This window comes from Vulpes vulpes, chromosome 3 (assembly GCF_048418805.1).
Source record: "Vulpes vulpes isolate BD-2025 chromosome 3, VulVul3, whole genome shotgun sequence".
In the NCBI taxonomy this organism is placed as follows: Eukaryota; Metazoa; Chordata; class Mammalia; order Carnivora; family Canidae; genus Vulpes; species Vulpes vulpes.
Genome location: NC_132782.1, coordinates 55,088,537 through 55,114,280, shown reverse-complemented (window position 1 = coordinate 55,114,280; position 25,744 = coordinate 55,088,537). Strand labels below are relative to the sequence as shown.

The following is a 25,744-nucleotide window of genomic DNA, read 5'->3' as shown; positions in this document are numbered from 1 at the left end:
ATGCCACGGAAAGATTGCGTTATTTTTTTCTTTCCACGTCAGACAATGTGCTGAGGTCATGACAAGGTTTGAGGGGGTACGTATTTCAAAGCAAAGGAGTGATGTGGTCTGAGTTACATTTATATTTTAAGACGTCCATTTTCACTGCTAAGTGAAGAATGGATTATTAGAAGGGCTAGGAATTGAGGTGGCCACCAATTCGGCGTCACAACTGAGAAGTATTATCAGTGACAATTCTTGGTTGTAAAAAATAGAAAATGCCCGCTGATTTTAAGCAGAAGAGGAGGTGGTTTTATTGTATTTTTTGAATAAGACCATTTGGTAGTTTGCAGACTCTGCAGGAAGAGGGGAGAAGCAGGCTTGGAAGGAAGTTAACAGCCAAGGTTACACCAGTCAGTTCAGTGTGGTCACGAGCACTGCCAAACCCTGGTCATCACAGCTTGCCCGCTGCTGCTGACACAGACAAGCCATCTGGCCACTGGAGCAAGCAGTACCTCCCACTCCCAGGTTCACCCCTCACCCTCCTCCACACCTCCTATCCTTCACCTTTTGAGAAGCTGACCCCCTCGAATAGACTTTCTACTGTCCCTACTTTTGGGGGGTTATTGGTTCCAGAGGTCAGGTTTGGATGCATCTGATTGACCAAGCCTGGCCACATGCATATGCTCTATAAACAGAAAAGGCTGGGTTAATATGTAGGATTTTCTGCATCTTTGATGTTAGGTAGTCTCTGCCTTGCAGCAAAACTCACTGGGGAGTATCCTAGACAGATCTGCTTGCTGGGAAGCTGAGAAAACACATGTAATACCAGCAATGGAAAACCTGGTACAGTAGATTGAATGATTGACGGCTGTTATCTGTGCCTTCTGCACGGGACTCTGCAGTCTCCCCAACTAAAGTAGTAATTTCCTCATCCCATGGCTTTTTCCTTGGGCACGTGACTTGCCTTTTTGCCGTGCAAAGTTAACAGACAAGCACTAGCTTGAAATGTACTATCTTGTGTTTCTGCTGTCATGAGGAGAGGAACATGTGCTGGCTTGCCCACTCTTCCCAGGAGGCCGAGACATGTGGAGCAGACCCACACACCTGCAGGGTGAAGCCAGCCTGTCTCTGCCACTGCCGTCTAGAGTAACAAACACCGGCTGTCCTCCAGACGGGAGCCTGGCTGAGATCAGGTGCTAAATACTTGCTGTATGCTTCGGAGTGCTTATGGTTTATTACACAGCAATAGCTGACCAGATACCCTTGGGAGCATCTGGAGGAACTCCACGAGGTTGAAAAGGTTGGCAAGGAAGTGTAAGAGAGCTTTAATTATGGAAACAAATGTTCCAGAGTATGGATCAGTCTAGAGACCCACCCATCTGTACTAAATTCTGCTGAGTGACCATTCAGCCTCCGTATGTATGGCTCTCAAAAATCTCACATTTATATGCTGGTTTTATGGCTTACACTCCTGTAAACACGATCATAAACCCAGGAGTACTGGGGTCATCTGACCCAAGCCTAGCCAGGACCTCCCTACTGGGATCCTGGGATCTCATAGCATCCCAAGTCTCTCTAGAACATGCTCGTCTTCAATATTATAAGGAAATCACTTTTATGTCCCGATCTTTCCCATTGGATGATGATGACCACATTCTACTCATTACACATTGACTGGCACTCCATAGAGAGCTTTTATCATCAGCTCACTCTTCCACTGAACATTCCCAATGGTTCTTCATGGCGTCACAAGTAAAAGCCAGATTTTTCTTAAGGTCTACAAAAATCACAAATTGATAATGGCTCTTTGCTTCCTACTTAATCTTACTCCTTTTTTTACTTGCACTGGCCTGGCCTCCCTGGTGTGCCTTAGATTTGAACCAACCAACTTATGTCCATCAATATTCTTTCTGATATCCATATGGCTCACTTTTACCTATTTTCTCCACTCAAATGTCATAACTAAGTAAATGTCTTCTCTGACCACGTTATTTATAAAAGTTGAATGTGTAACGTTAAATTGAATGTAAGGTTAAAACAGAGGGCATTTTTGTTTGCTGCTTAGAGCTCTAGGTACTCATCCTAGCACAATGGTTTTCCTATGATATGCCAAAATTTATGATGTAATTCCATCATCAGATCTCATAGTGGGGAATTCTGCACCAGTCAATGGAATGAATAATGCAAGACAGTTGTGCTGTATTCCCAATATTACTCATCCTTGGATGCAAAGTATTAAAGTTTATTTAATAGGCACAAAACAGCAGGATCCCTCATACCAGATACCTGGTTTCTTAGGACTTCAGCAGTGTTTTCACCTATCAAAATCGGAAAGCTTCTAGGATTATACTTCACAGTGAAACTAAGGGTTAGGTATTTTCATTATTTGCTGGGGGAAGAGGTAAACTTTTCATTACCCTTGCTTTATTAACAACCCTCCTATCCTGCTGCCAATTAGCCATATAGTGAGTTCACAAGACACTGTCCAGGAAATAGCCATGAACTCAGTTTTCTAGACCAACACAGTGGAGATATAAACTTAGTTCTCAGTAGGAAAACTACCATTAATCATCAGGGTCACCTAAGTGGGTCTAAAACATTAAACAGTCTAATTCTGGGTTTTGCAGGAAGAAAGGGTAGAGCTACCTATAAATCAGGCTCAGAGTGGAGAGAGGTGGATCAGTCACCTGTGGACTAAATTAGTTATCAGCACGCAGAAATTTTCCTCTAAGGTCAGTAATTACTTGCAGTTTTTTGAGTCACGGTCTGTCACAACTAGTCAATGCAGCCACTATAATGTGAAGGCAGTGGGGATACCTGGATGGCTCAGTGGTTGAGCCTTAGGCTCAGGTCCTGATCTTGGGATCAGGGATGGAATCCTGCATTGTGATCCTTGCAGGAGAGCCCGCTTCTCCTCTGCCTAGGTCTCTCATGAATAAATAAAATCCTTTAAATCATAAAAAAATAAAAATAAAAATGTGAAGGTGGTCATACACAATGCATTAAGTGAATGGTTATGGCTTTGAAAAGCTGGAAACAAACTGGCCAGATTCAATCCAGAGGATAAGTTTGCCTACCTTCGGGAATTCAAAAATTCTCAATGGAAAGATGAACTGTTCTCCTTCCCACGTAAATGTAGGTTTCTTCTGACGTTCACCAGAATGATGAGACCTTTTAGATTGTAGGCACACATCAAGGGCCCTATTTGTCCTAATAAGGAAACTTATTCTGTAGTAGTACCCATTCCTACTTAAAATGCCCATCCATCTACACGTTGGCAGAACTAAGTGAATGGAAAATCACATCTGCATAATCTATTATTTGCCAGAGCCACCACTACTACTATGCAATCCTCAGGGACAGGATGACTTTTATTAAGCCCTAAATGCCTTCCATTTTGGCCTTTTAACCCAAGCTTAAATGGTTCCTCCTAGTTGAGGATACTAGTTAAAACCTGCACAGGATTGGAGAGGGGATACCTGCCCCCCCCTTACCATAAATGTCAGAATCTCATCATTTAGTTCAAAGCCCTAAGTTTTAGCTTTTTGTGTCACAAGTCTTTCCTTGATTCCCATTAACTAGTTTAACTGCAAGTCAGTATCTAATATTTCTGGTAAGTTTGGTATTTCTTTCTCCTGTACAAAGTTAAGCGCAGAAATGATTGCACAACCCCTTGGCAAAACTGGTAAAGTTCATATGCACAGGTGGTTCTTATTTTGGGTTTTTGGACTCTTCTTCAAAGAGTTGTCTCTTATGAATTCTCTATTGTGTCAGGCCTATGTTCACAAGATCCAGAGATTTTTTGGTTATATAATCAAGTAAGATCTGTCTGTTGTCTGAAACAAAACTGCTGGTGTCCACACTCCTATCAATAAATCCTCCCCTGTAAAATTTACCAAGTTTTGCTAATGTAAACAAAATTCTTCTGGGTCAAACTTTTTCCTGGCATAATTCGTAATTTCTCCCTTTGAGCCTTTGCAGAGTTGAAATACTGATTAGCAGGAAATGAGGTTGAGAATTGTTAGTTTTATCCTGAGGCATACTTTCCTTATGCAAGGGAATCAAGAGCATTTTGGAGGGCTTGGGGTTCTCAAAGGCCTCCAAAAAAGCACAAAAAAATAGGAACTTATGCCAGTTGTTGGGATCTGACTTACTTCCTGAATAATGTGTGCTTTCACAAGATCCTAGTATGATTATGAATTTTTTTAAACTAGTTTAATTTAGCCGTCCTCCCAATCAACTTTGCATTTGTTTTCAATCATCTCAGGCCTGCAGCTGTAAACAATGTATTCTTAGTACTGGCATATAAAAACCTGGGTTATTCTGCCTGGAGGTTAAGAATTTCAAGACTTATTAATTTATCCGATCACTAAATTATCCAATGTCTCTCCTATGGCTTTGACATTATTTGTGTCTTCAAATTGGACAGCAACAGTAAACCCAAGAGACTCCCCAGATGACCACCAACAGAGCACATTGACAGACAACTTGTTTTCTATCCCAAAACAGTAAAGGAGTTTCCACTCATCAAACCTGTTAAGTTCTACATTTTCTTCAGGGTTTGGTGCCTATTACATTCCTGGTAGCAATTTAAAAGACAAAATGCTTCCAGGTCCCAAAGTCCCAACTGATTACTAGTTTACAACTTTATTGGCAGGATGAGTGGATTACATGATTTGCAAGCCAACACCTTTCTCAGATGCATCAATTAGGCATGATTGCTTTGCTTTCCAAAGTTACTCTAGATCTGAGTCCAATTAGAGGGCTGGGAAATCTTTTATATTTCTTACCTCACACACTATAATGTGATCAAGCAGGTCTTTGGGTAGGGCACCTCACTAAGACCTGCACCAGATGCCCACTGTTCTCACATCCACTGCCTTGGTGCTGGCCTACCCTACCCTTTCCCCTCCCTTATCAAGAGGGCCTAGAAGTGGTAGCATGTTCCGACACGTACACTATTCCTACAAAACTATATAATCCAGCCCCTTCTGGATCACATTCTACAACTATGTGAGGGGCCAATTCTAACTCTCAAACTGGTTGTGAAATAATCTAACAGATACAAAGTTAATTCCAGGTGTTTAGAAGCACAAACATGCAGAATTTTATCCACTTGACAGTTTCCGAAGTTTCAGAGGTATGCACGTGAGACATTACCCAGTGTGATGAATTAAGGCCTGCAAACATTGCCTACAAACCGTATGTATTAAGTAGGCTCCATGCCCAGCATGGGGCTTGAACTTAACTACCCTGAGATCAAGAATTGCTATGTGCTACCAACTGAGCCAGTCAGGTGACCCTATTATTTTCATATGGTTACCTAAGCTGGTGGCAGAATGGCATCATAAATTAAGAGCACAGGCTGTGGATGGAGATCTGCCCACACCCAGATCCTGGCACTGCCATTTTTAATGGCAGCTGTTTAAGTAACTTAAGTTATAGCTCATGGTTGCCTACAGCCTACATGGAGTATGTGTAAAATGTTTTACAAAATACCTTACTTACTGCATTTTACCTTGAACTGGCCATCTTCAGGACAAGTGTAGAGACTAGACTTATTTAATGTAACACCATCCAAATGAAGACAGTCACTCAGGTAACTAACTCCCCTCTTAATATGTGCTTTCCAGGAATGTACAATTTATCTACTTAAAAAAAGCAAAAAAAAAAAAAAAAAACAACCACATTTCAGCCCAAGGAATACTGTACAAGGGACTTAAACTATTTAAAAAACCCCTCTAATTAGAAGTAACAAGGTTGAAACAAAATCTTCTATAGGTCAACTGAGTTGTACCAGCCTTTTACTCTTTTCATTTGCATTTATTTAAACACAGTTCTCAAAACATTTGAGTGAAATTGGGCTTCCTTTGGTAAGCAAAGGACCTGAAAATAATATTTAAAAAATGAACAGGCAAAGTCTTCAGTTCATCCACAACACAGGTGTAGTGTTCCCTTCTCTTTCCGAACTCTGAAGCACTCAGTTTTTTCCATAGTCTAAAAGCTAGAAGAACAAGAGTACATTTGTGGTGGAATGTATTTGTCACTTGCTGATAACTAGTTGAAATACCATTATCCCCTTGTAACAGCTTTAAGAAATAGCCTTTTAAAGGCATACATTGTGTACCTCTTTTCTTATCCCCTGCTTTATATAATACAGATTACATAAAGGCTGACAAATCCACATTTATATAAGCATTAAGCATTGGCTGTATTGAAAATTTTTTAGTTCTAATACTAGCAGTACAGGGTTACAGAGCATAATTTTTAACACTTAGTTGCAGGTATAGTAAGTATAGTATGTTTCATGGATTGGAGAAAAATGGGTATTTTTGTCTTGAAATTTACTACTGACAACCTAATCTGAACAGTTCTGCTAAGCATTGATGTTAGAAAGAAAAGTAAAAACCAAACTTTATTGTTGCTTTTTACCATTTGGTAACATTTTTACACACAGGCTTCGATCTTCAGAATACCCTGGATTCAGTAGAAAAACCTTTTAAATGAAGTTTTGTACAATAGAAACTTCTCAGCAGTCAAAATTTAGACTGTAAAAAAATACATGCAAAACATACTTTTCTGAAAACACTTAACTTTGAACAAAGCACCGAACTACACAAATGCAGAATGAAAACAGCATTTCAACTCCACCAAAAGTAGTCATCATAAAAGGTGTAAAAGTCACCTAACTTCACTAGGCACTGTTCACTTTTTAAACAGGAGACAATAAAAAATATTGTCCACAAACAATATCCCAACTTTAGGGTAGGTTTCAGAAAGTCTTCATCTTCATGCTTTAATAGCGACCTAGGAAGAAATAATAACCAGTCTCTTAGTATTGAAGATATTTATCAAGTATACTTTAATGCTGAGACTTTCAGACTATTCTAACCATTAGAAAATTCTATGCATCAGATTCTCTCCTGTAAAAATAGAGGAAGACTCTCATATTAAGGGTTACACTAGAAATCAAAGAACTGACATTAAATAGAAATAGCTAGGGAAGTGTAACTTGACCCACAAGAGCTAAGTTTAAGCCACCCAATTGTTTCCAGGCTGTACAAAATTGGAAGCACTCCCCTGAAAAAAACGCTACAACAAATGGTGACCAGAATGTAGTATACATTTACTATTTTTGAGTTAGCAACAAGAACAAGATTCCAAGATCATTTCAATATACTTCCTTGAAACTTACACACAAAAATGGAGTGTTATAGATAAAACTACCTGAATTAACTCATTATCTGCCATAATTTAAGTTCAAGAAGTTTATTGTAATACATAAAATCGTATCAAGGTAAAAACTTACGAGGTGAATATGATCGAGATCTAGAACGCGATCTGTATCCTCCACGACTATAGTAAGGAGAAGGTGACCGCCTTCTGTAAACAAATGTCAAAACCATCTAAGACTCCATAGATTGAAGTTAGATTAAATGACAAAGATCACCAATAGTCATGTTATTTTCAAAGTCTGTTTTAAATACAAAAACCACTAAACCCAAACACCTTTTGATGAACTCCCAAAATAAATTTTACTAGTGCTTCAAAGTGGTTTTGTAAGACTTGTATATTCACTTGCTTATTGAGATGCTCATTAAAAGCTAACAAAAATGCAATAGTACAAAAAAATAGCTATAAGGAATGAAAACTTAAATGCTTATCAGTGACCTTAATTTGTACTACCTCATGCTAAGGTACAAAATAGTGCCACTGAGTAATTACCTAGTATAAGCCCAATTCATTTCTGTAAACATAAAATGAAGCCATGTATACACACTATCACTGGTTCCAGTTTTAATATTTTATGAATTTCATGCAATCCAATTTGTGTATGCAACTTGTAATTAACTACTAAAACATACTTCTAGTAAAACCAAGTGTCTTTAGGCGAGCCATTTTACTTTGTAGGTTTTAAATCCTCTGCCATACCTGTAAATCTGATCCCTATCTTGAGCAGCTCTCCATCCTCCTCCTCCTCCACCACCTCCTCTGTAAAGGCAGAAAAGCAACACATTTCTTTTTAAAGTTTTAAAAATGATACATTTATACAGTAAAATTAGAACTCCCAGAGAAGTGAAAAGTAGTTTTTAAATAAGTGATTAAGGGCTACCTTTGCCACCCTTTTTACAAACTGGCATAGAGCTCTCTCTGGTGGCTAAAATGAGTAACAGAACAAGTTACATTTCTAAAGTAAATGCTTAACTGAATTAAAACCCGAAAGTTTAACCTTCTAAGCCCCCACATAGATTTATCCCTAAGTGCCAATTAACACACAAATGTTCTCTCAAAAAAAGTTTTTGTTGGGGATAAAATGCTGGACCATAGTATCAGAAGCATGCTTAAAGGTTTACTTCCACAGATAGTAGGGTTGACCATTTTAACTTCTTTAAACATTCAAAATAACGTACAAAAAAAAAAAAAAGCCCCCACCTCAATAAGGCACCAAGGGTAACTATTGGGGTCAGTACTTATTATTATACAATTGACATTTTCACAAGCAAGACAGGGTCTAAGTGACCTGCTGCAGCTAAAATAATTTTACCCCATTTTTATCTTCAAAAGTATTCTAAGTATTTCCATACTAACCCCCTAAAGAAAAACGTATAAAATCTTTTGGTAGTTAAAAAAAAAAAAAAAAAACACCACACAAACTTCTAGCCATTGTTTTGCTAAATTACTGCTCTTTAGCAGTTACTTCTTTGCACTTATAAAGGACTCCAGTTGGTTTACAACTTGATGTTTAAGAAAATACAGGGGGGCAGCCTTCAGCCCAGAGCATGATCCTGGAGACCCAGGATGGAGTCCCACATCAGGCTCCCTGCAAGGAGCCTGCTTCGCCCTGTCTCTCATGAATAAAAATGTAAAAAGAAATTAAAAAAAAAATACATGTACATATTAAACGGACTAGACACTTAAACCTTAAAAAAAATCTAGGTTTCTGTATTTAATATATAAAAAGTCATTTTAATAAAGATGAAAACTTAGGTGTAGCACTGCCTTAAATTATGTTGCAACTGATTCAGGAGAAGATACTTCTTTTAATTTTTGGCAACTTAAATCTCATTTTATGGTTACCTTACCTGTATGATCTGCTATAGTAGTCACGATCATCATAGCCTCGATCATATCCTCTGTCATAATAATCCCGACGGCGTGAGCTGCCACTATGAATAATAATATACCTTCATAAGATACCATATGTCTTTCCTTCCCTATTTAACTACATATGACTGTTACTGTTTAAAACTGTTCAGACAATAGCACGATGGCTCATTTGGGTCTTGGAGGCCACAGCTGAGCTCTAAAGACATGACTGGACAACTGCTTCAAGTATAATCTCTTTACTCTCCTTTATTGGGCAAAAAATGAAGATTATTTCCTAATAAATATTACCTTAATTACTAATTCATAGATGGGCCTTTTCTAATAGGAAAGTTAACTGGAAAACAATATTCCTGTTTAAGATTCCACTGATATTAAACACTGTCCTTTCTCTGGCCCCTATAATAATATAGATAAATACATATTAAAAAAAAAAACTAAAAACAACAAAAAAAAACCTTTTGGTTAAGGGATACACACATTCTGCTAACTTGCCTTCAAAAGTTAATTTTTTTAGCCCACATATTCTCCTAGGAGGGAAAATTAAAATATTTGGATGAATGTCATTTCAGAAGTGAGAATATTTACTATAATAAAGACTTCATTATGAAAAAAATGTTCTAATCAAGACTATTAATTACCAATTACAGTGTGCAACACAAGTACCATGTCTTCACTGAATATTCTTTTCAACAGTTTTACCCAGTTAAAAAAAAAAAAAAAAAAAAGACCAGAATGATCTATGGCATTATAGTCCTAGTTTCAAGGACTATAATGTCCTAGTCCATTATAGTCCTAATGGCAGGACTGGATGAAATGTCAGACTTTCTCCTAGTACATAGAGTTCTTACAGAAAACGCACTCAGCCATCCATCATTATCTTAAAAAGAAAACTTACTAGGTAGGTCTCCCCATGTAAATTCCTGGTGTTGGGGTATGTGGTCTTTTTGTTATAGAGAAATCAACTCTGATCCTACGTCCATCAAGCTCCATTCCATTGGCACGCTCTTTTGCCTTCGAAAGATACATTAAGTTATTATGTACACCTTGGACGAAGCCACGAACTATCCACTAAACTATAAATTAGATTTTTCTACATATTTATATGTATAAATAAACATACCCTAAAAAAATTGTCCTTATCCAAGTTCATTAGTACTTAAGAGTCAATAGTAGCACTATTTTACAAAGATACAGGTAGACTTTTAACTTACTTCCTTGGCATCGTCTACATTTTCAAAATATACAAAGGCAAATCCTCTGGAACGCCTAGATTGCTGGTCATATACAATAGACACGTCAGCAATGGGGCCATATTTAGAGAACACTTCTCTTAGATCTCTTTCTGTAGTGTACAAGCTCAATCCAAATACTCCAAGACAGCAGTTGGGGTCAGGATTTGCCTAGAAATGGGAAAATAAATTTTATACTTTAAAATTTATCATAAACCAAAGTTAAAAGAAATTACCCCAAATGTCACTAATAAAGTAGATTTAAATCAACAATTAGAATTTTTTTTTTTTTAAATATTATTTATTCATGAGAGAGACATGCAGAGGGAAAAGCAGACTCCCTGTTGGGGAGCCCTATGCAGGACTCAGTCACAGAGCTCTGGGATCACGCCCCAAGGCAAAAGCAGACACAACTGCTGAGCCACCCAGGCATACCAACAATTAGAATTTAAAATTAGTGTTATGGCAATACCTGCAAGCATTAAAAACAGGCAGAAAAGGAGCACCTCAGTGCTCAGTTGGTTAAGCACCCGACTCTTGATTTTGGCTCACGTCATGATCTCCGGGTTGAGATCAAGCCCCACATGGGATCCCATGCTAACTATGGAACCTGGTTGAAGAATCCCTCCCTCTGCCCAATGGGCAGAAAAACGGCAAAAAGAAGTTCACCCTCAGAATTAAACCGTGTGTGAATGGAGGAGGAAACAGGGACTCATGTTAGTGAATATCAAAACTGGCATTTTTGTGGTGGAAAACAGGAGGGGTAATTTACCCAAGGGATTCACATCCTAGGAATTTATTCTAAGCATAAGAATAGCATTATCTCTATAAGCTAAAAGGAAAAACATAGTACTCAAAATGAACTCACTTAAAATTAAAATGGGAAAACCAAGAAAGCATTCTAAAAAAACATTAATAAAAGCTAACCCAGAAAACTTCAATAATATTAATATGGTACATACCAATATGTTATGAGACCTAACATTAGTATTTTAACAGTAATGCAAAAAGCGGATTTCCTAATTTGATGAGCCGAGCCACACACGGTCATGTCTTGCTTACGTGTGACTGACAGACAAAATGTAGACCATTACATAAGTATCTTTGAAGAGACTGTCCTCAAAACACTAAAAAGTCTCTAAAGAACTCGTGTATTCACTACTAAAGGTCCATTACCAAATATAATCAGTTATTTCAAAACAAAAGGAAACTGCTTCAACGATTATTTTTTCACCTTACCCGATTCCCAACATGACGCCTGCGAGTAGACATGGGAGAGTGACTGTGGCTATGCCGTCTTCGATAATCTCGACTGTAAGACCTGCTACGGGATCGTCTATGGGAGCGGGACCGAGATCTTGATCTTGTATAATGCCTTCGAGAACTTCTTCTGGATCTAGACCTGTAAGACAAAGGCTTCAAGGTCATAACTCAGTAACTGGTAAGATGCAGCTTTCACTTCTTCTAATTAATCTAGAGTTAAAATGATAGAACACAACTCAGACATACACTAACATGAGATCAAGATTTTTCTAATTTATCTACAGTCATCTCAATTCTTTTAGGAAGAGCTCCAAACCACTACCAGCTCTCTTCCATTTAAGATAATTAAGATCAAGGAGATCAAAACTAACATGCTCAAGATGAACACTCAAAAATTTCATACTCATAAGACATGCAGCACTTCACACTAGCTTGATTTGTGCCCACTTTCCCCCTCAGAATACCACCCTCTATTTTTCAGCTTCTCCCATTATGCCCACCATTCACTTAAGATAAAATCACCATCACCATAGTTTTCCTTCAGCAGTGTTTTAAAACCAATCAATTGCTCTTAACTACAGTGATCATATGAACTGTCATCTAAATCAGACAGGATACATTTAAGAAAGAAAAGAAGTAGAGTTAATTATGCCTGACAGTAGGCATAAACTGGGGCTTGTCCTGGGCAAAGGAGGACATATAGCCTACTATTCATCAACATTAAAAAAAAAAAAGGCGCTGTGTTAAGATATTTTTGTTTTGTACACACGTATATTAGACTACACCTAATTATCAAGAATTGTAGTTACGAAAAGCCAATGTTCTGCAGTCTATCATACCTAAACTCATCATGAATCCTCACAATTCTGAAGAACTACTGGTCTCACTAAGCCTTTTAAAGATAAGGAAGTTAAGGTGGAAAAAGGTTAAGTATCTGCCCAAGCCAGAAAAAACAGAGGTAAGATTTGAACCCTAACGCCAAAAGCCCAGGCTCTTAACCACTTAGTCTTCTGTCTCAGAACTTATGATTAAGTTCTTTGCTAGTACCAATATTAAATAAGCCAACAAATGATCTAACCCTCTCTATCTTCCTAATTTACAAAGCACACACCAATTTCAAAGCTAAGAGTAACAGAAGAAAATCCCAAGACAGTCTTTCTTACCTAGATTCAGATCTGGACCTGGACTTTGATCTGGAACGCCTGGAATCTTCCTTGGAGCGAGACCTTGCAGGGGTATGCCTTGCAGATTTCCCAGATCCATGAGCACTTCCACTTCTGGAAGCAGAACGGGATTCCTACACGTAGATGTCAAAAGTTTAATTTGTATACTTTCTGGGCAACTTTAAAAACAAATAAGCTGCTGTGAGATAAATGGTGAGGGAAAGCAATCCCCTTCCAAGATAAGAAAAACATAGGTAAGGGCAGGAATTGAATATACCTGGTATATTTACATTGCTCCAACTGACATAGGCCAATTAACTTAAACTTCCACCTTTTCTGGAGCAGGGATAAGAGTTAACTGACCCCACTCTTCAGAAAGGGGTGCCAAAGCCAAGCAGTTAAGGGAACTGTCCAAGGATTGTGTTTTGGGATTGTTACTCCATAAAGACTAGGGTGAGAAAGAATCTTATTAACTATGACACCTGTACCTTATACCTATATTTCAATCAAGTTGCCATCAATAAAACAAAATCCTTTGAGACTCATAAAACTTACTTTTAAAATTCCTTTTTTTTCCCATAAGACCTCAACTTCAAGTTATATTTATTGAGTGGAGAAAAATCGAGGCAGGGGACAATCTGTTTCAAGTCCTAGCAAAAGGCAGAAACTTAGTGGAAAGCAAGGACCAGCCTGAAGAACACTAAACCTTATTCCATCTAACCATGGTGGGAGGGCCTTAAGAATCTCAAAGCAACCAGATGGAGCCATGGCAGAAAGGTAGTAACTGTACAGAAGGAAGAGCTGAAAGAGTGCCAGAAATCTACAGCTTCCCTGGCTAAATGGAGATGAACCAGGGCAAACTGATAGGGATCAAGGAATAACTAACTAGGAAAGGTACATAAAAGACATATTAAAACAAGAACAGATTAAATCAGGGGCTCTATCTGGGTCCAGAAAGGGAGTTCAGAATTGTACATAAAAACCAAAGTCTAGGTATATACTGTATAACTTTCCCATCAAAACTAGACTACCTGGTAGATAAGTGGCACAGTAATGAAGATTTCTAAAGAAATCAGAGAAAGAATGGGTAGTAAATAGGGTAACTGGTTCATCAATGAGCCAAAGCATACAGTCAACTCAGCAGAAAATACACCCATATAAAATAATGGAACTAAGGAAATATTCTGCCAAGGCACCAAAACAGAAACAGCAGATTAAGAGAACAAACCCACTGAGGCTGATAGCTAAGGTATGTATATCAAAGAAGACACAACCTGATTTCAGGTTATCCAACTTAAGGCATATTAAAAGGCATCAAGTCTAGTAAAGCCTTTCTACCGAAGATAAAGCAGAAATGGCCAGACTCAAAAGGAACCAAAACATTACAGTACGTCTTTGGAGGGGGGGAAGACAATGTTGAAACTACTGGATAAAAGTGATCACAGGAGACCTCCCTGTGTGGTAGATTTTCAGAGTATTCTGGACATTCTTAAAAAGAATAGCATAGGATATTATAGTTACAGCCTTTTTAGATTACATTCTGTAATCTACAACATGAGGGGAGAAAATTTGAAAGATCACTTCTATGATGCTCAGGGAAAAAAAGTTATATGCAATAAAAAAGAAACTCAAGTTTAGAATAGGAAAGAAAGTAACTCAGCCAGCAAAATGACTTCTGGTCTCTAGGCCTGAAAACAATTCTAGAAAACTTCCCAGTAAGACTTCATTCATTATATAAAACACGGTGTGAAGGGACATAAAATGTGACCGCCTCCTCTCCATCCCCCCATGAGTGACTGTAAAAAGATTCAAAGAAAAAGATGATATTCTTATTAGTGAAAACAACTACCTTTAACAACAAGGAATGGTTAAAAGGGTGTACTGCAACTTTAGGGACCCCAATAAATAATCTCTTGGCATTCTCTGAGAAATATTCTGCATACTCAGACATTTTAAAAGCACAATCCACTGCCCTCCTCTCCTTGGACAAAGAAATTCTCAATAATAGGGGTGTGGTTTCTGACATCACAGGCAAAAGCAAATCCAAAAGAAAAACTAGAAAGCAGGGATCCCCAAGGTTAACTGCCTTTGTTTATTCCAATGCTAGAAATGATTACTTCATGGAATGATTATAGCTGTTACTGTAAACCAAAGAAAACATTTTACTCTGGAAAAGAGAGCTGAATATGCTCACCTTAACTCCCATTAAGAGTTAAAAGATTACCAATAAAATACTTGTAGTCAACAAATAGTAAGCCCAGGGGCCAGAATATAAAAGAAGAGAGGATAGAAAGCCAGATCTTTTTAAGCCTCTTGCTTCACTAAACAGAAAAACCTTATTCTAACCTGCTTTACCAGTCTGCTCAAACTAAGAAAGAAGATAAAGGGCCAAAGACACATTAAGCTTTTCTCTCAGGCCCTAAAACTGACTGGCTATATGCATATACGTTTTGTGAGCAATCACTTCTTAGACCAGGAATAGAAACACCAGCCAAAAATGCAAAGACTTTCCCTTTTATATACTGAAGCTTGGTTAGACCAACACCTAAACAATGTCTCCATCTCTTCCTACCTTGTGTCAAGGATGTTTCTTAAAGAAGTTAAACCCCTTTTTGTAGTTATGCTGGCCATTAACTGGTTTGAAAACACATATTCAAGAAAATTTAACCTGTCCAGAAGAAAGGAGACCTAAATTAGGCAAATCTAAATACAAAGTTAACTTTAAACCTTAATCAGTGGGCAAATCTACACAACCAAATGGGAAAGCCTCCTCACAAAGAAAACTCTGAAGTCCACTCACAGGGCTGAAAAATTTTGTGTCAACACCTTAAAACCCTACCAAAAACACTACTCTGGACATTAATACCTCAAGCAAAAGGACTATGAACTTAATAAACATAAAGCCAAAAAATTCCCTGAATTTTTGCTCAGAGAATCAAGCTTTTATAGACTGGATCTTAGTCATATACTAACAATATACAACGTAAAAAGAGCAGGTCAGGAAAAAACCTAACCCTTTCAACAAAATAACTTCATCTTCCTATTCCAAGAATGGCTTAGACATTTTTGAAAGAGATGAAGTAGAAACCATGTGAATCATCAAATCATTAAGTTTCTCCTGTATTATTTTAGAAACTGGATTCAGGTATTTAGATTTCAAACAGTGGCTCTTAGAGATAATGCAGCAAACCTACACAGCATTTAAGAACACAGGTCCCTAAACTAAAGCTCATTTTAGTAATTCTGGAGTTGACCATTTCCTAGAAGCACCATACAAGATGCTAATTAAAGCCTAATTATTTATTCAATTTCAGAGTATTATATTTCCTACTTACTGATTTTTCTTGGCAAAAGCATCTTCCTCGAACTTTGTTTCTCTCATTTTCTCTGCTCCACCTGCCCTGGACAAGAGGCCCATCCATCTCCCTCTTACCACCCTAATAACTAGGACAGGGTGAGAGAAGGAGGCACTGTCATACTCCAAGATGCTTTGGCCAAGGGGTGGTGGCGGGGGAAACCCTGAAGGACAGTCCACCAGCATCACTGTTTAGTTTTGCCATATATCTATCCAGCTTTGGCCATTTAATCAATTCCAAAATACTTTCCTTCCACAGAGGCCTAACAGGTCTTTCCTCTTTTGGACAAGGACCTTTCAGATCTCCTGATAAAAGAATACAAGGACTTAAAACAGAGTATCTACTCACATCTCTTTTACCTTAGCTCTCTACCTAATAATCTGTAAGTAATTCAGAATACAAATTAACTTCATGTTACTAATTTATACACGGCAGAAATATTTTACAAATAATTGGGACAAATCAAGTGCCGAATACTACCATAAATGGGAATAATTTTCTTCTCCTTGCAAAACACAAGAATTATAAAAAGCACAAATCTTCCATTGACAATTGGCCCCTAAAAACCTCCAGAAAAGAGGTCCTTCTAGAAATGTCACTTAAGCCACTTTTTCCAAGAGCTAGAAGATCTGACAACTCTCAGAGAAAGTTTTTTAGGTTATCTTCATTTCAGGAAGGAGAAGTGATACCCTTGGCTTTCCCAACAGAAGACAACTGTTGGTTAGCTACCACTGGATATAATTTTGACCCGTTACTTGTCGCATCCAACTGAAAAGTTAACATTACACTGATCACCTGGTTCTTTTATTCAACTAAAAACACACAGAAGGGGAAATAATAGAACTTTCGAAGTTTTTTTTTCCCAGTTAGTGGGAGTGGGGAACCAGAATAAAGCTACTTTATAATCCATACCACTCACATCATTATAACAGTTGTTAATTGCAGAAAATGAGAAAAAGGAATAAAGCGGTTTTCAGAATGAAAAGCAACTGCCACTACTGCCACCAAGTTAGAGATCCTGTTCACTTGTGTGACCCACCTCATTCTAAGGGAAGCTACTGTATTTTTTTTTAGCAGTAATCCTAGTCATTCAGCTGGAATAGGCATTAAACAGGAAAGAATTAAGAATCATCCTTGTGAATATAGAACCTGCAACTTAAAAGGTAGGGCCTAAGAGGTCATAGCTTTCCACTATGCCATCTGGAAAGAAAAATTTTCATTAATGCCAAAAGGAGCTAACTACCCTGTTCACTAGTTTGCTTAAATTTTGAGAGTTGGTTCTATAATTGTCCTGGCGACAGTCTCTGGGAAAACTATGACAAATATATTCCAACTCTGAAGGTACTCGCTCATGCCCCAGGACCAGCAGAGTCAGATGAAAAAATCTGGAGGGACAACATGAAGCAACTGTTACCCATGCTGGAGAGCTCATTCCTGCCTCATATTTGACTACAAAGGGTTATTTTTTTAAATTGCATTTCAATCATTTGACTAAGAAGTTAAAATTAGAATTACCTAATTTAAACGTTTCCCCTGGAAGGCACTTCTTTGCCCTGTATATATTTTCTTCTATTAAACAAATAATGCATGCATGTTTAGCAAAATATACAGGGACACATAAACAGACTAGTAATTACTTAGCGTAGTGCTTTCTGATTCCAGATTACTTCTTATCTTAACTTCATTTTTATTTCTTTTCTTCATTCTTCCGTTTCAAATTCTGACTTCTTTCATCTTCCCCACTTCACACAAATTGCTCAATATTCTACAAGTGGGACTTCTGGTCTGATAATTAGCATGCATTCTTTCTTTTATTTTTTCAAATTTCAGCTTCACTTATTCCTGAGCTTCAAATACTCATTTATAAAACTTGTCAAATGACGACTTCCGCATTTTCCTTCTTCAACATTAACCTTAATAGAAAAAGAACAGGATGAAGATATTTTAAAACTCCAGGATAAAATCCAGTGCCAAAACTGAAACTAGAAAAAAAATTCCCTTTTTTTGGATTAAAAAAAAAAAAAGCTAGAATATGCAGCTCAAAAAACTGAAACTAGCTTCCTGTTGGTTCTAAAATATAAGGTATCAACCTCAACTGTCTATTTCAAATAGATTTATCATGCTTAAATTGAATGCGAAGTGCGCAACTGAACATTTGCTGTTCAATCTAACATTTAAGAACTTTACATTTCACACTTCTTACTTATTGTATTCATCAATAGAAAATGTCAAGTGTCAAAAGCACATTTCTAGTCAAAAAATGACACGTTAATACAGAAGTGCAAGAAAGGAAAGCACGGACAATTCATTTGTACAATGATGACAAGGCTCAGGGTTGGAGAGGTTTTACAACTTGTGACTTGTCTAGGTAATAAGGTAACAAAATGTATTTAATGTCACACACTTTTGTACTGCATGTTTAAAGAGCTCTGTAGAAGACAACATTAGGGAAATCAAAATTTGGACTGAAGTGCTCAAAACCCACCCTTAGAAAACTGCTCTAGTGACATTTTAAAATATGAATGGTCTAACTACTAAATTTAGTACTAAAATCATAAAAAGACAAAATCAGGTCAACCAACTACTATATCCATGTAGCTATGAAGGAAAGCAGAACAAACTTGAATCCAACAGTCGTGTTTTCAAAGATTCTTGTAAATTCCCCCTCAATGAACAAAGTATTAAAATCTTCTGCAGTCCAAAGGAGAAAACCTACTTTTTAAAGGTGGCAATATTGGGAGAAAATTATAGCTCACCTCCTGAAATTATTTTAAAAACTCCACATCACTAAACAGATCAAAAAGTATTCTAGTGTCTGTTGAATACCTTCAACAAAATAGTCCTCACAAAACATCCTCATTCTCCTTGTTATCCTGTACTTCACCTTATCTTTCATTTGTTAACAATTTCCTCACTACTAGTTTTATTTTCTTTTGGGGTGAGCAGGGTTAAAGGTTCTTTAAAAAAAAAAAAGGAAAAAAGCCTTTATATATCCGGGCATAAAGACAACCATGGCTATCGTGGGAAGTGTTGTGATGTCTTTCCTAAGAAAGCACAAATTTCAGTCCAGTTTTTTTAAAAAGTCAATTATTGTTTAGTCCAGGAAAAAATTTAAATAGCTTTTTATTTAAGGGAGTCACAGTAATTGATTTTCTTTTAATATCCATCACTAAAATGTAATGGGAAATGTTTGCTGGCAGCACAAATGTAATCGTGGAATCAGAATGCCCAAGCAGGTTTCCTCTTTAAGGCCACCTAAGGATAACATACTGATACAGGGCCTTAGATACATAAATATACTAGAACGGAGGCCAAAGCTCTAGGTGTCGGAACTTTTCAATATGGACGCCTTCCTGCCTTTTTAATTATCCCTTCCCAACCATCTTCCTTTTATTTTTGAAGATCAAAACATGCTGGTAGATAATGTAAATATTAAGTTTATTTCAACTCAACTACTAACACTAAGCTCAAGTGGCCACTTTAACAAAACCAGACAACTACTGGGGGCTAATGTTATTGTCCATTTGGTTAAGAGATCCTACTTAGAAATAAGCAGAAACGTCTCCCATCATCAGCACAATTTTTAAAATGACTCTAGGGATTACAACCGGAATTCAAATAACTTTTAAAAACGTGTATAAACTCCATAGGTAACTGACAAGGTAATATTTTAAAACCTGAAACAGGGCAAAGAAAAATGTGCTGATCCTGCTATAAATTTAAAGGTTAATGCTCATATCAATGGACTATTTAATTTTCTGTGGTCAAACACTACCAGAAGATTGAGTGGAGAAAAAGCTTCAAAAGACAGAATATTCCTTAGCTCATCTGACTTGTAAGCCCATCTCTTGCATCAATAATAGACTCTGAAAAGGGGCCTCCTACATGCATGCTGCAGTATTGGGCAATCTAAGTTGATCAAACTAGCAATCTGAAAATAACCTCCACAACCCAATTCAAAAAGATTTTGGGGAATCTGAAAACTAATTTGCTATAGTGAAAAGCTCTTTTGGGCTTAATTAAAAATAAAACTAAGTGACACCACCACCTAAAATTCGATGTTAACCCATATCACCAAAAAACTAAGCTTGGATAAAACACTTAAAATTTTCTGAACATCAATCTCTATTCCCTCTTAAAAAAAAAAAAATCACAAATGAAAACTAATCATAACAGAATGCGAAGGCTCAAAAAATATACACAATTGTAGGTCTGTTATTCTCTTGGGCAAAATGTAAACTATGAAATGTTAAATTTATCACTTAGGTTTTGGGCTTTATTGGAGATAGAGGAAGAAAAGGTAAATGATATTAACATCTCTCATCACCTGATTCCTCTTTAATCGTTTGACAAAACGAGTACTTACCTTGTTATCACTTGTAATTTCAGTTTGAAAATGCCACCTTCTAGTTCCAGATAACATCAACATTAAAACCAAGAAAAATATTCTTCAACCTGGTTTCTTCAAGAGACTTGTACCTAACCAGACTCACAATAAAACAAAGCAAACTATTTCCTCCCACTGGAAATTCAATCCTTTATTAAAGGAACTGGTGCGATGGCTGTAATTCTTTAGAAATAGATTGAGATGCTTCAGTTTTTGAAAATCAGAATTCAAAGTTAGGGGCTAAAAACAAAGAATACAGAAAGACAACCCAAGATTAAGCAGAAGAGAAAAACTGCAGAAATCTGAAAAGCAGTTTGATGGGATGGTATCCAGATGCTAATAATTTCCACAAAGAATAAGACTAAAGACAATGTACCTACATTGCAAATATTACTTCTACAAAAACTATAGCGAATACCCTACCAGAATATTTTCTTAAACTGCTTGCTATTGTAATCTTGACAGCAGGACAGAAATCAAAACCATCTGGTCTATACAATAGTGTTTCCTGGGTGTCTGAATCTAAAGAAATTACAATCATTAGGAAGGTAGAACATTAAACTAGTAACAAGACCACACAAACATCGCATATCCTAAACATTATGACCATTACTGGTCCTTAAAGATTACCCAAGTATCACCATGTACCTCACCTCCAAACTTGCAGCCAACTCTTATATTCTTACTTGTCCAGATTGTGACATAACTGCTATGAATACTTCTTTTTGCAAAGGTGGTTAACTATTCCCCAAAAATGTTTGCCAGTCATTTTTGGAAAGTACTGGAAAAGAACTATCTCAGAAATGAAAAATTTTATTTTGCACAAGTTCGGCTACATCAAGGAAGTGACTCTAGAGACATTTTAATTTAAATCTATCAACCTTCATGAGAAATGTTCCACAACTACTCTGCCATAACTAAAATGTGATGCGGACAAAAATTCTAGAATATACCGTGAGTACGCATTTAAAACGAAATAGGGGCACACACTGAACCACTGTTCTAAGTGTCAATACATTCACTCAATAGGGGTGATCAAACAGAACAATTTATTGTACACATGCAACCAGCCTATTTAGGAAGTGAACTTCTAAAGTTTAAAGAAATGGGGAAAAAATACTTCCGGAACTATGCTGGGGCTTCAGGAACAGCGACCTCTCAATTCTGGACTGCTAAATTAAGGGAGGGTTGGGTGGGATTCCAGCCAAACCAAGGAGATTTGTATTACACGTGATTACATTAATGGTACCAATCAGGCTTCTACTAATGATTTACATCAAGTTTGATAGGTTTAAGGGTCTAGAGTGGATTTACTACAATTTTTCAGGCTCCAGAGACGCTATTAACAGGTATGTCCAAGATTATTACCCTGAATCCAACCTTTTCACGGCTTTCAGTTCAAAGGATGTTTTTAGCCAATCAGACCTGTTACAAACACTTAAGTCTTGTTTCTGGCATCATATCTAATCTAATCTGTTCCATTAAGCTTTAGGGTTTGCCAGAGTTCTTTAGGAATCACAACCTTTTTTAAGGTCTATTCTAATCTCTTCTGCTTCCAATACACCAATTGGAAAGCAATCTACATACAAAACAAAATGCCAAATAAAACTACGAAATTTAGCAATGCTCCAGGACTCAAAACTCATGTAAGGAAAAAAAAATCAATTTCTAACATGTAATTATAACTTTCCTTTATAAGAATTTAGCGAATACCTAACATGTAAACAAAATTGTGGAAAAAACAGGATTTATATTTTTAACCAGAAAAAAAATTCAAAAATGCTAAATTATTAGGATGGCAACCCAGAGCTGTCTCAAGCTAGGAACCTACCTTCAACAATTTCCCCCCTTATGTAAAATACGACAATTTATTTTTGGGCAATGTTCGTTTTCACAAGCACACCATTCCAAGTAACTTATTCAGGTATATTCAACTAAGAGCGCTTCTCAGAAACCGGCCATTTTGTATTCTCTTCGTAGCGCAAAAAAAGTACTCAGTAATTGTTTAGAAAACCGAAGACTTAAAAGTTACCATTTGCTTCCCCCGTTCCAAACACCGATGACTAGATTCAACCGTATATAGTCAACTGGTAGAATCAGCAATCACTGCTTAACAATTTGTGGGTTGGGTCCAAACTTTCTTACGGTGGACAAGAAGGGCTTAAAAATACTCGTACAGGCACTGATGGTGCAACCAACCGTCTTAAAGGAAAGTGTAAAAAGCCAGTATTCTCTGAATAAGTGAAGCCTCGTTATTCAAATTAAATCAGATTTGGTTCCCAAGTTACACAGTAAATTTTACAAAGTTTCAGGGCCTAAGACAGGAAGTTTTTAAAAATGCCCTCTTAATGAAGGGCCCCAAACCGGTTTCATAGAAGTTTGCTAATGTATTTGAATAGATTTACCTGACGGCCGCTATTGAGATCTTAGGATGGCACTAGAAGGCAAAACTTAAGTCAACTGTCAAAGCACCCAACTTCTTTATCCTTTCCAAGTTAAAAAAAAAAAAAATCAAGTTCTCTGGTGCTTTTCATTAATCTCACTCGAAGAAATTCTCCATATCTTCCGAATGCCCGAGATTTTGACAAGCTTTGTGTATTTTTGCATCTTCAGGAATACCCAAGACTTGCAACCACGCTTTACCACACGCTTTTTAAGCCCGGAAGCGGTCTTATTCCCGCAATCTAATGAAACCACTACCGAACTCAACATTTGGGTAAGTGGAGGCAAAGTCAAAGTGTACCAACATAAGCTGTGGCTCACAGAAGTAGAATGCCTCAAAACAAAGGAAATAACGGCGCCATACATGGTTGCCCGTCAGTTTCTTCTACACAGTCCCCTAAAAAATAAATATCTGCTCCATAAAACAAGAAAAGCTCTGTAGCCTCAGGGTGTCGTCCATCGGATACCGATAACGATTGTTTCCTTTGAAAGAAAGCACTTTCGATATCGGAAAAAAGCACTCCCTTTAAGACAAACAAAAAGCCCGCGCGAAACCCCCTCTAACGGGCCCAGAACTTGTCTACCTCGGATTAGTTTCCCCACCGTAAAAGAGGCCCAAGAACACCCCAGACTCCGTCTTTTCGGGGTCCACAAAACGATTCTAAAGCTAAACGATGGGCCAACCCTCCCAGAGAACGCTGCCTTCCTCCCCCCGCTCGGTCTGTGAGGCGCGGGCCCGCCTTGACGCGCGGCTGCTCCGCCATTTTGTGCCTCTGGCAGCGCGCCCGGCCAGCCGGCCCAAGATGGCGGCAGCGAGGCTTCGCAGGAGAGCAACGGCGAAATGAGATACCGCTCCCCTCCCCCAACACCAAGGGGACGCAGCGGCCATTTTTAATCTTTCTCCCCTCTTCTAACGGAAAAAAACCGCCGTCTCGACTTGCGGGCCACACAAACCCGCCAGTGGCCTACTTCGTGACTAACGACACTCTTCGCAAGGGCTTTTAAAACCCCACTCCTGTGCTTCCAAGACTCAGACTTCGGAGTCTAAATCGCCCGTCTCCGGAGCCGAGGCCGACGGGCCTGGGAAGAGATGCAAGCTGGAACCACACGGCCGCCCCCTGCACCACCTCTACGTACCCGCTCGCCGTAGTTCTGCTCGCCGCTGTCGCTCATGACTCCTAGCTGCTGTCGCCGCTCGACGGGCTTCAATCGAAGCTGCCAACCTCTGGCGCCTTCTGTATAGAGGCTCCGCCGCAGCCTCACAGAACGCACGGGCTCCCGAGCCGCCGAGTACCGAAGCGCTCTGCACCGCCTCCGCACGGGCTCTAAGTCTGCCGGACGTGACGCGGCGCTCCTTAAGCCGGCCCCTCCCCTTTCAGAACGCGCGCTTTCTTGGCCCCGCCCCTCGGCGCTCGGTCTTCCCTTTCTAGCGGCGGCGCGTCCGGAACCGGACGTGACGTAAGCCTCGCAGCCCGCCCAGCCCCTCCCACCATCTCTGGGTCTCAGCGAGGCGGGAAAGTAAGCGTGCTGGACGGCCTGCGCCTGCGGTTGGTGGTCGCCGAGGGGCGCGGTGATGTCACCGGCCACGCCCTCATCTCTTCTGGAACTTTCCAGGGAAAGCGTCGTGGCGGTGGGAAGGTGGAGATGCCCTTTTCTCCCATCCTTGATTCCTTTCTTCTGATTTATTAGTTTTTGTGCCGCCTTTTGGTTGGAGAGACCCCATGTCCTTATACTGCGACCCATGGTTTACCGCCTTGCATTTATTTAGCTTCAGTTGTGATGCATCCTTCCTGAAAAAAACCTTCATTTGAGCACCTATTAAATGCTGAAGCACTCTCAGATCTCCAGGTGCTGACATCAGATGCAATCTCTATTCTGAAAGAAGTTAGTGGTCCAGAAAGGAAGAACCGTTAAGCACGGGTGCCAGAGGTGCCTACTGCAATGATGTCACTGGAGGGAAAATTAATTCTTTTTTTTTTTTTTAAGATTTTATTTATTTGTTAGAGACAGAGAGAGAGAGAGGGACAGGCAGAGGGAGAGGCAGGCTCCATATAGGGAGCCCGACGTGGGACTCGACCCCGGGTCTCCAGGATCAGGTCCTGGGTTGAAGGCGGCGCTAAACCGCTGGGCCACGCGGGCTGTTCTTCTCTTACCCAATGGCGTGATAGACAGTTCTTGAACAGCCAGCCTCGGTTTCAACTGCTCTTGTCGGCTTATACTTTTTTTTTTTTTTTTTTTTTGATAAATACAGTACTGTCCAGACCTTATCCTATGCACCCATCACCCATTAAAAAGGAAGTATGATACCTGGCAGGTTTGGTACTTTGGGTACCTGTAAAGGGCCATTTGATTTTTTTAAGCAGCTTTATTTATTTTTTCTTTTTTTTTTAAGCAGTTTTATTAAGATGATTACATACCATGCCATGCTCCCATTTAAAGTGACTAATTTAGGGACATCTGACTGGCTCAGTGTTAAGCATCTGCCTTTGGCTCAGGCCATGATCCCAGGGTCCTGGGATCCAGCCCACCATGGGGCTCCCTGCTCAGTGGGGAGTCTGCTTCTCCCTCTCGCTCTGCTCTTTACTCCACACCTCCCCCCTCCTGCCCCGTGCTCTCTCTCTCAAATAAATACATCTTAAAAAAAATAAAGTGAATAATTCAAATGGTTTTTATTGTACATAGAGGACTGTGCAGGCATCACAGCAATTTTAGAACCGTTTCATCACCCCTAAGAAGAAACCTATACTCATTCATAGTCATTGTACATCTCCCTCTCCACCCTCCTGCAACCCTGCCAGCTCTAAGGAATCTGAA

At 38.7% G+C, this 25,744-nt stretch overlaps 1 protein-coding gene across 3 annotated transcripts; it reads right to left on the bottom strand.

Moving 5' to 3' along the window:
- Nucleotides 1-5,784: 5,784 nt before the first annotated feature.
- On the bottom strand, nt 5,785-24,355 carry TRA2B (transformer 2 beta homolog). Of its 3 annotated transcripts, XM_026007319.2 has the most exons (10): nt 24,068-24,277; nt 17,739-18,014; nt 12,746-12,879; nt 11,559-11,721; nt 10,302-10,490; nt 9,986-10,101; nt 9,066-9,149; nt 7,915-7,974; nt 7,292-7,365; nt 5,785-6,789 (listed from the first exon to the last, which is right to left on the bottom strand). In XM_026007319.2, the coding sequence occupies exons 4-10, from the start codon at nt 11,589-11,591 to the stop codon at nt 6,779-6,781; spliced, it is 567 nt and encodes a 188-aa protein (XP_025863104.1). In that variant the 5' UTR covers nt 11,592-11,721; nt 12,746-12,879; nt 17,739-18,014; nt 24,068-24,277; the 3' UTR covers nt 5,785-6,778. The 3 variants fall into 3 exon arrangements, with proteins under 3 accessions (XP_025863104.1, XP_025863102.1, XP_025863106.1); XM_026007317.2 differs by lacking the exon at nt 17,739-18,014 and having other exon boundaries at nt 24,068-24,355; XM_026007321.2 differs by lacking the exons at nt 12,746-12,879; nt 17,739-18,014 and having other exon boundaries at nt 24,068-24,303.
- Nucleotides 24,356-25,744: the final 1,389 nt, after the last annotated feature.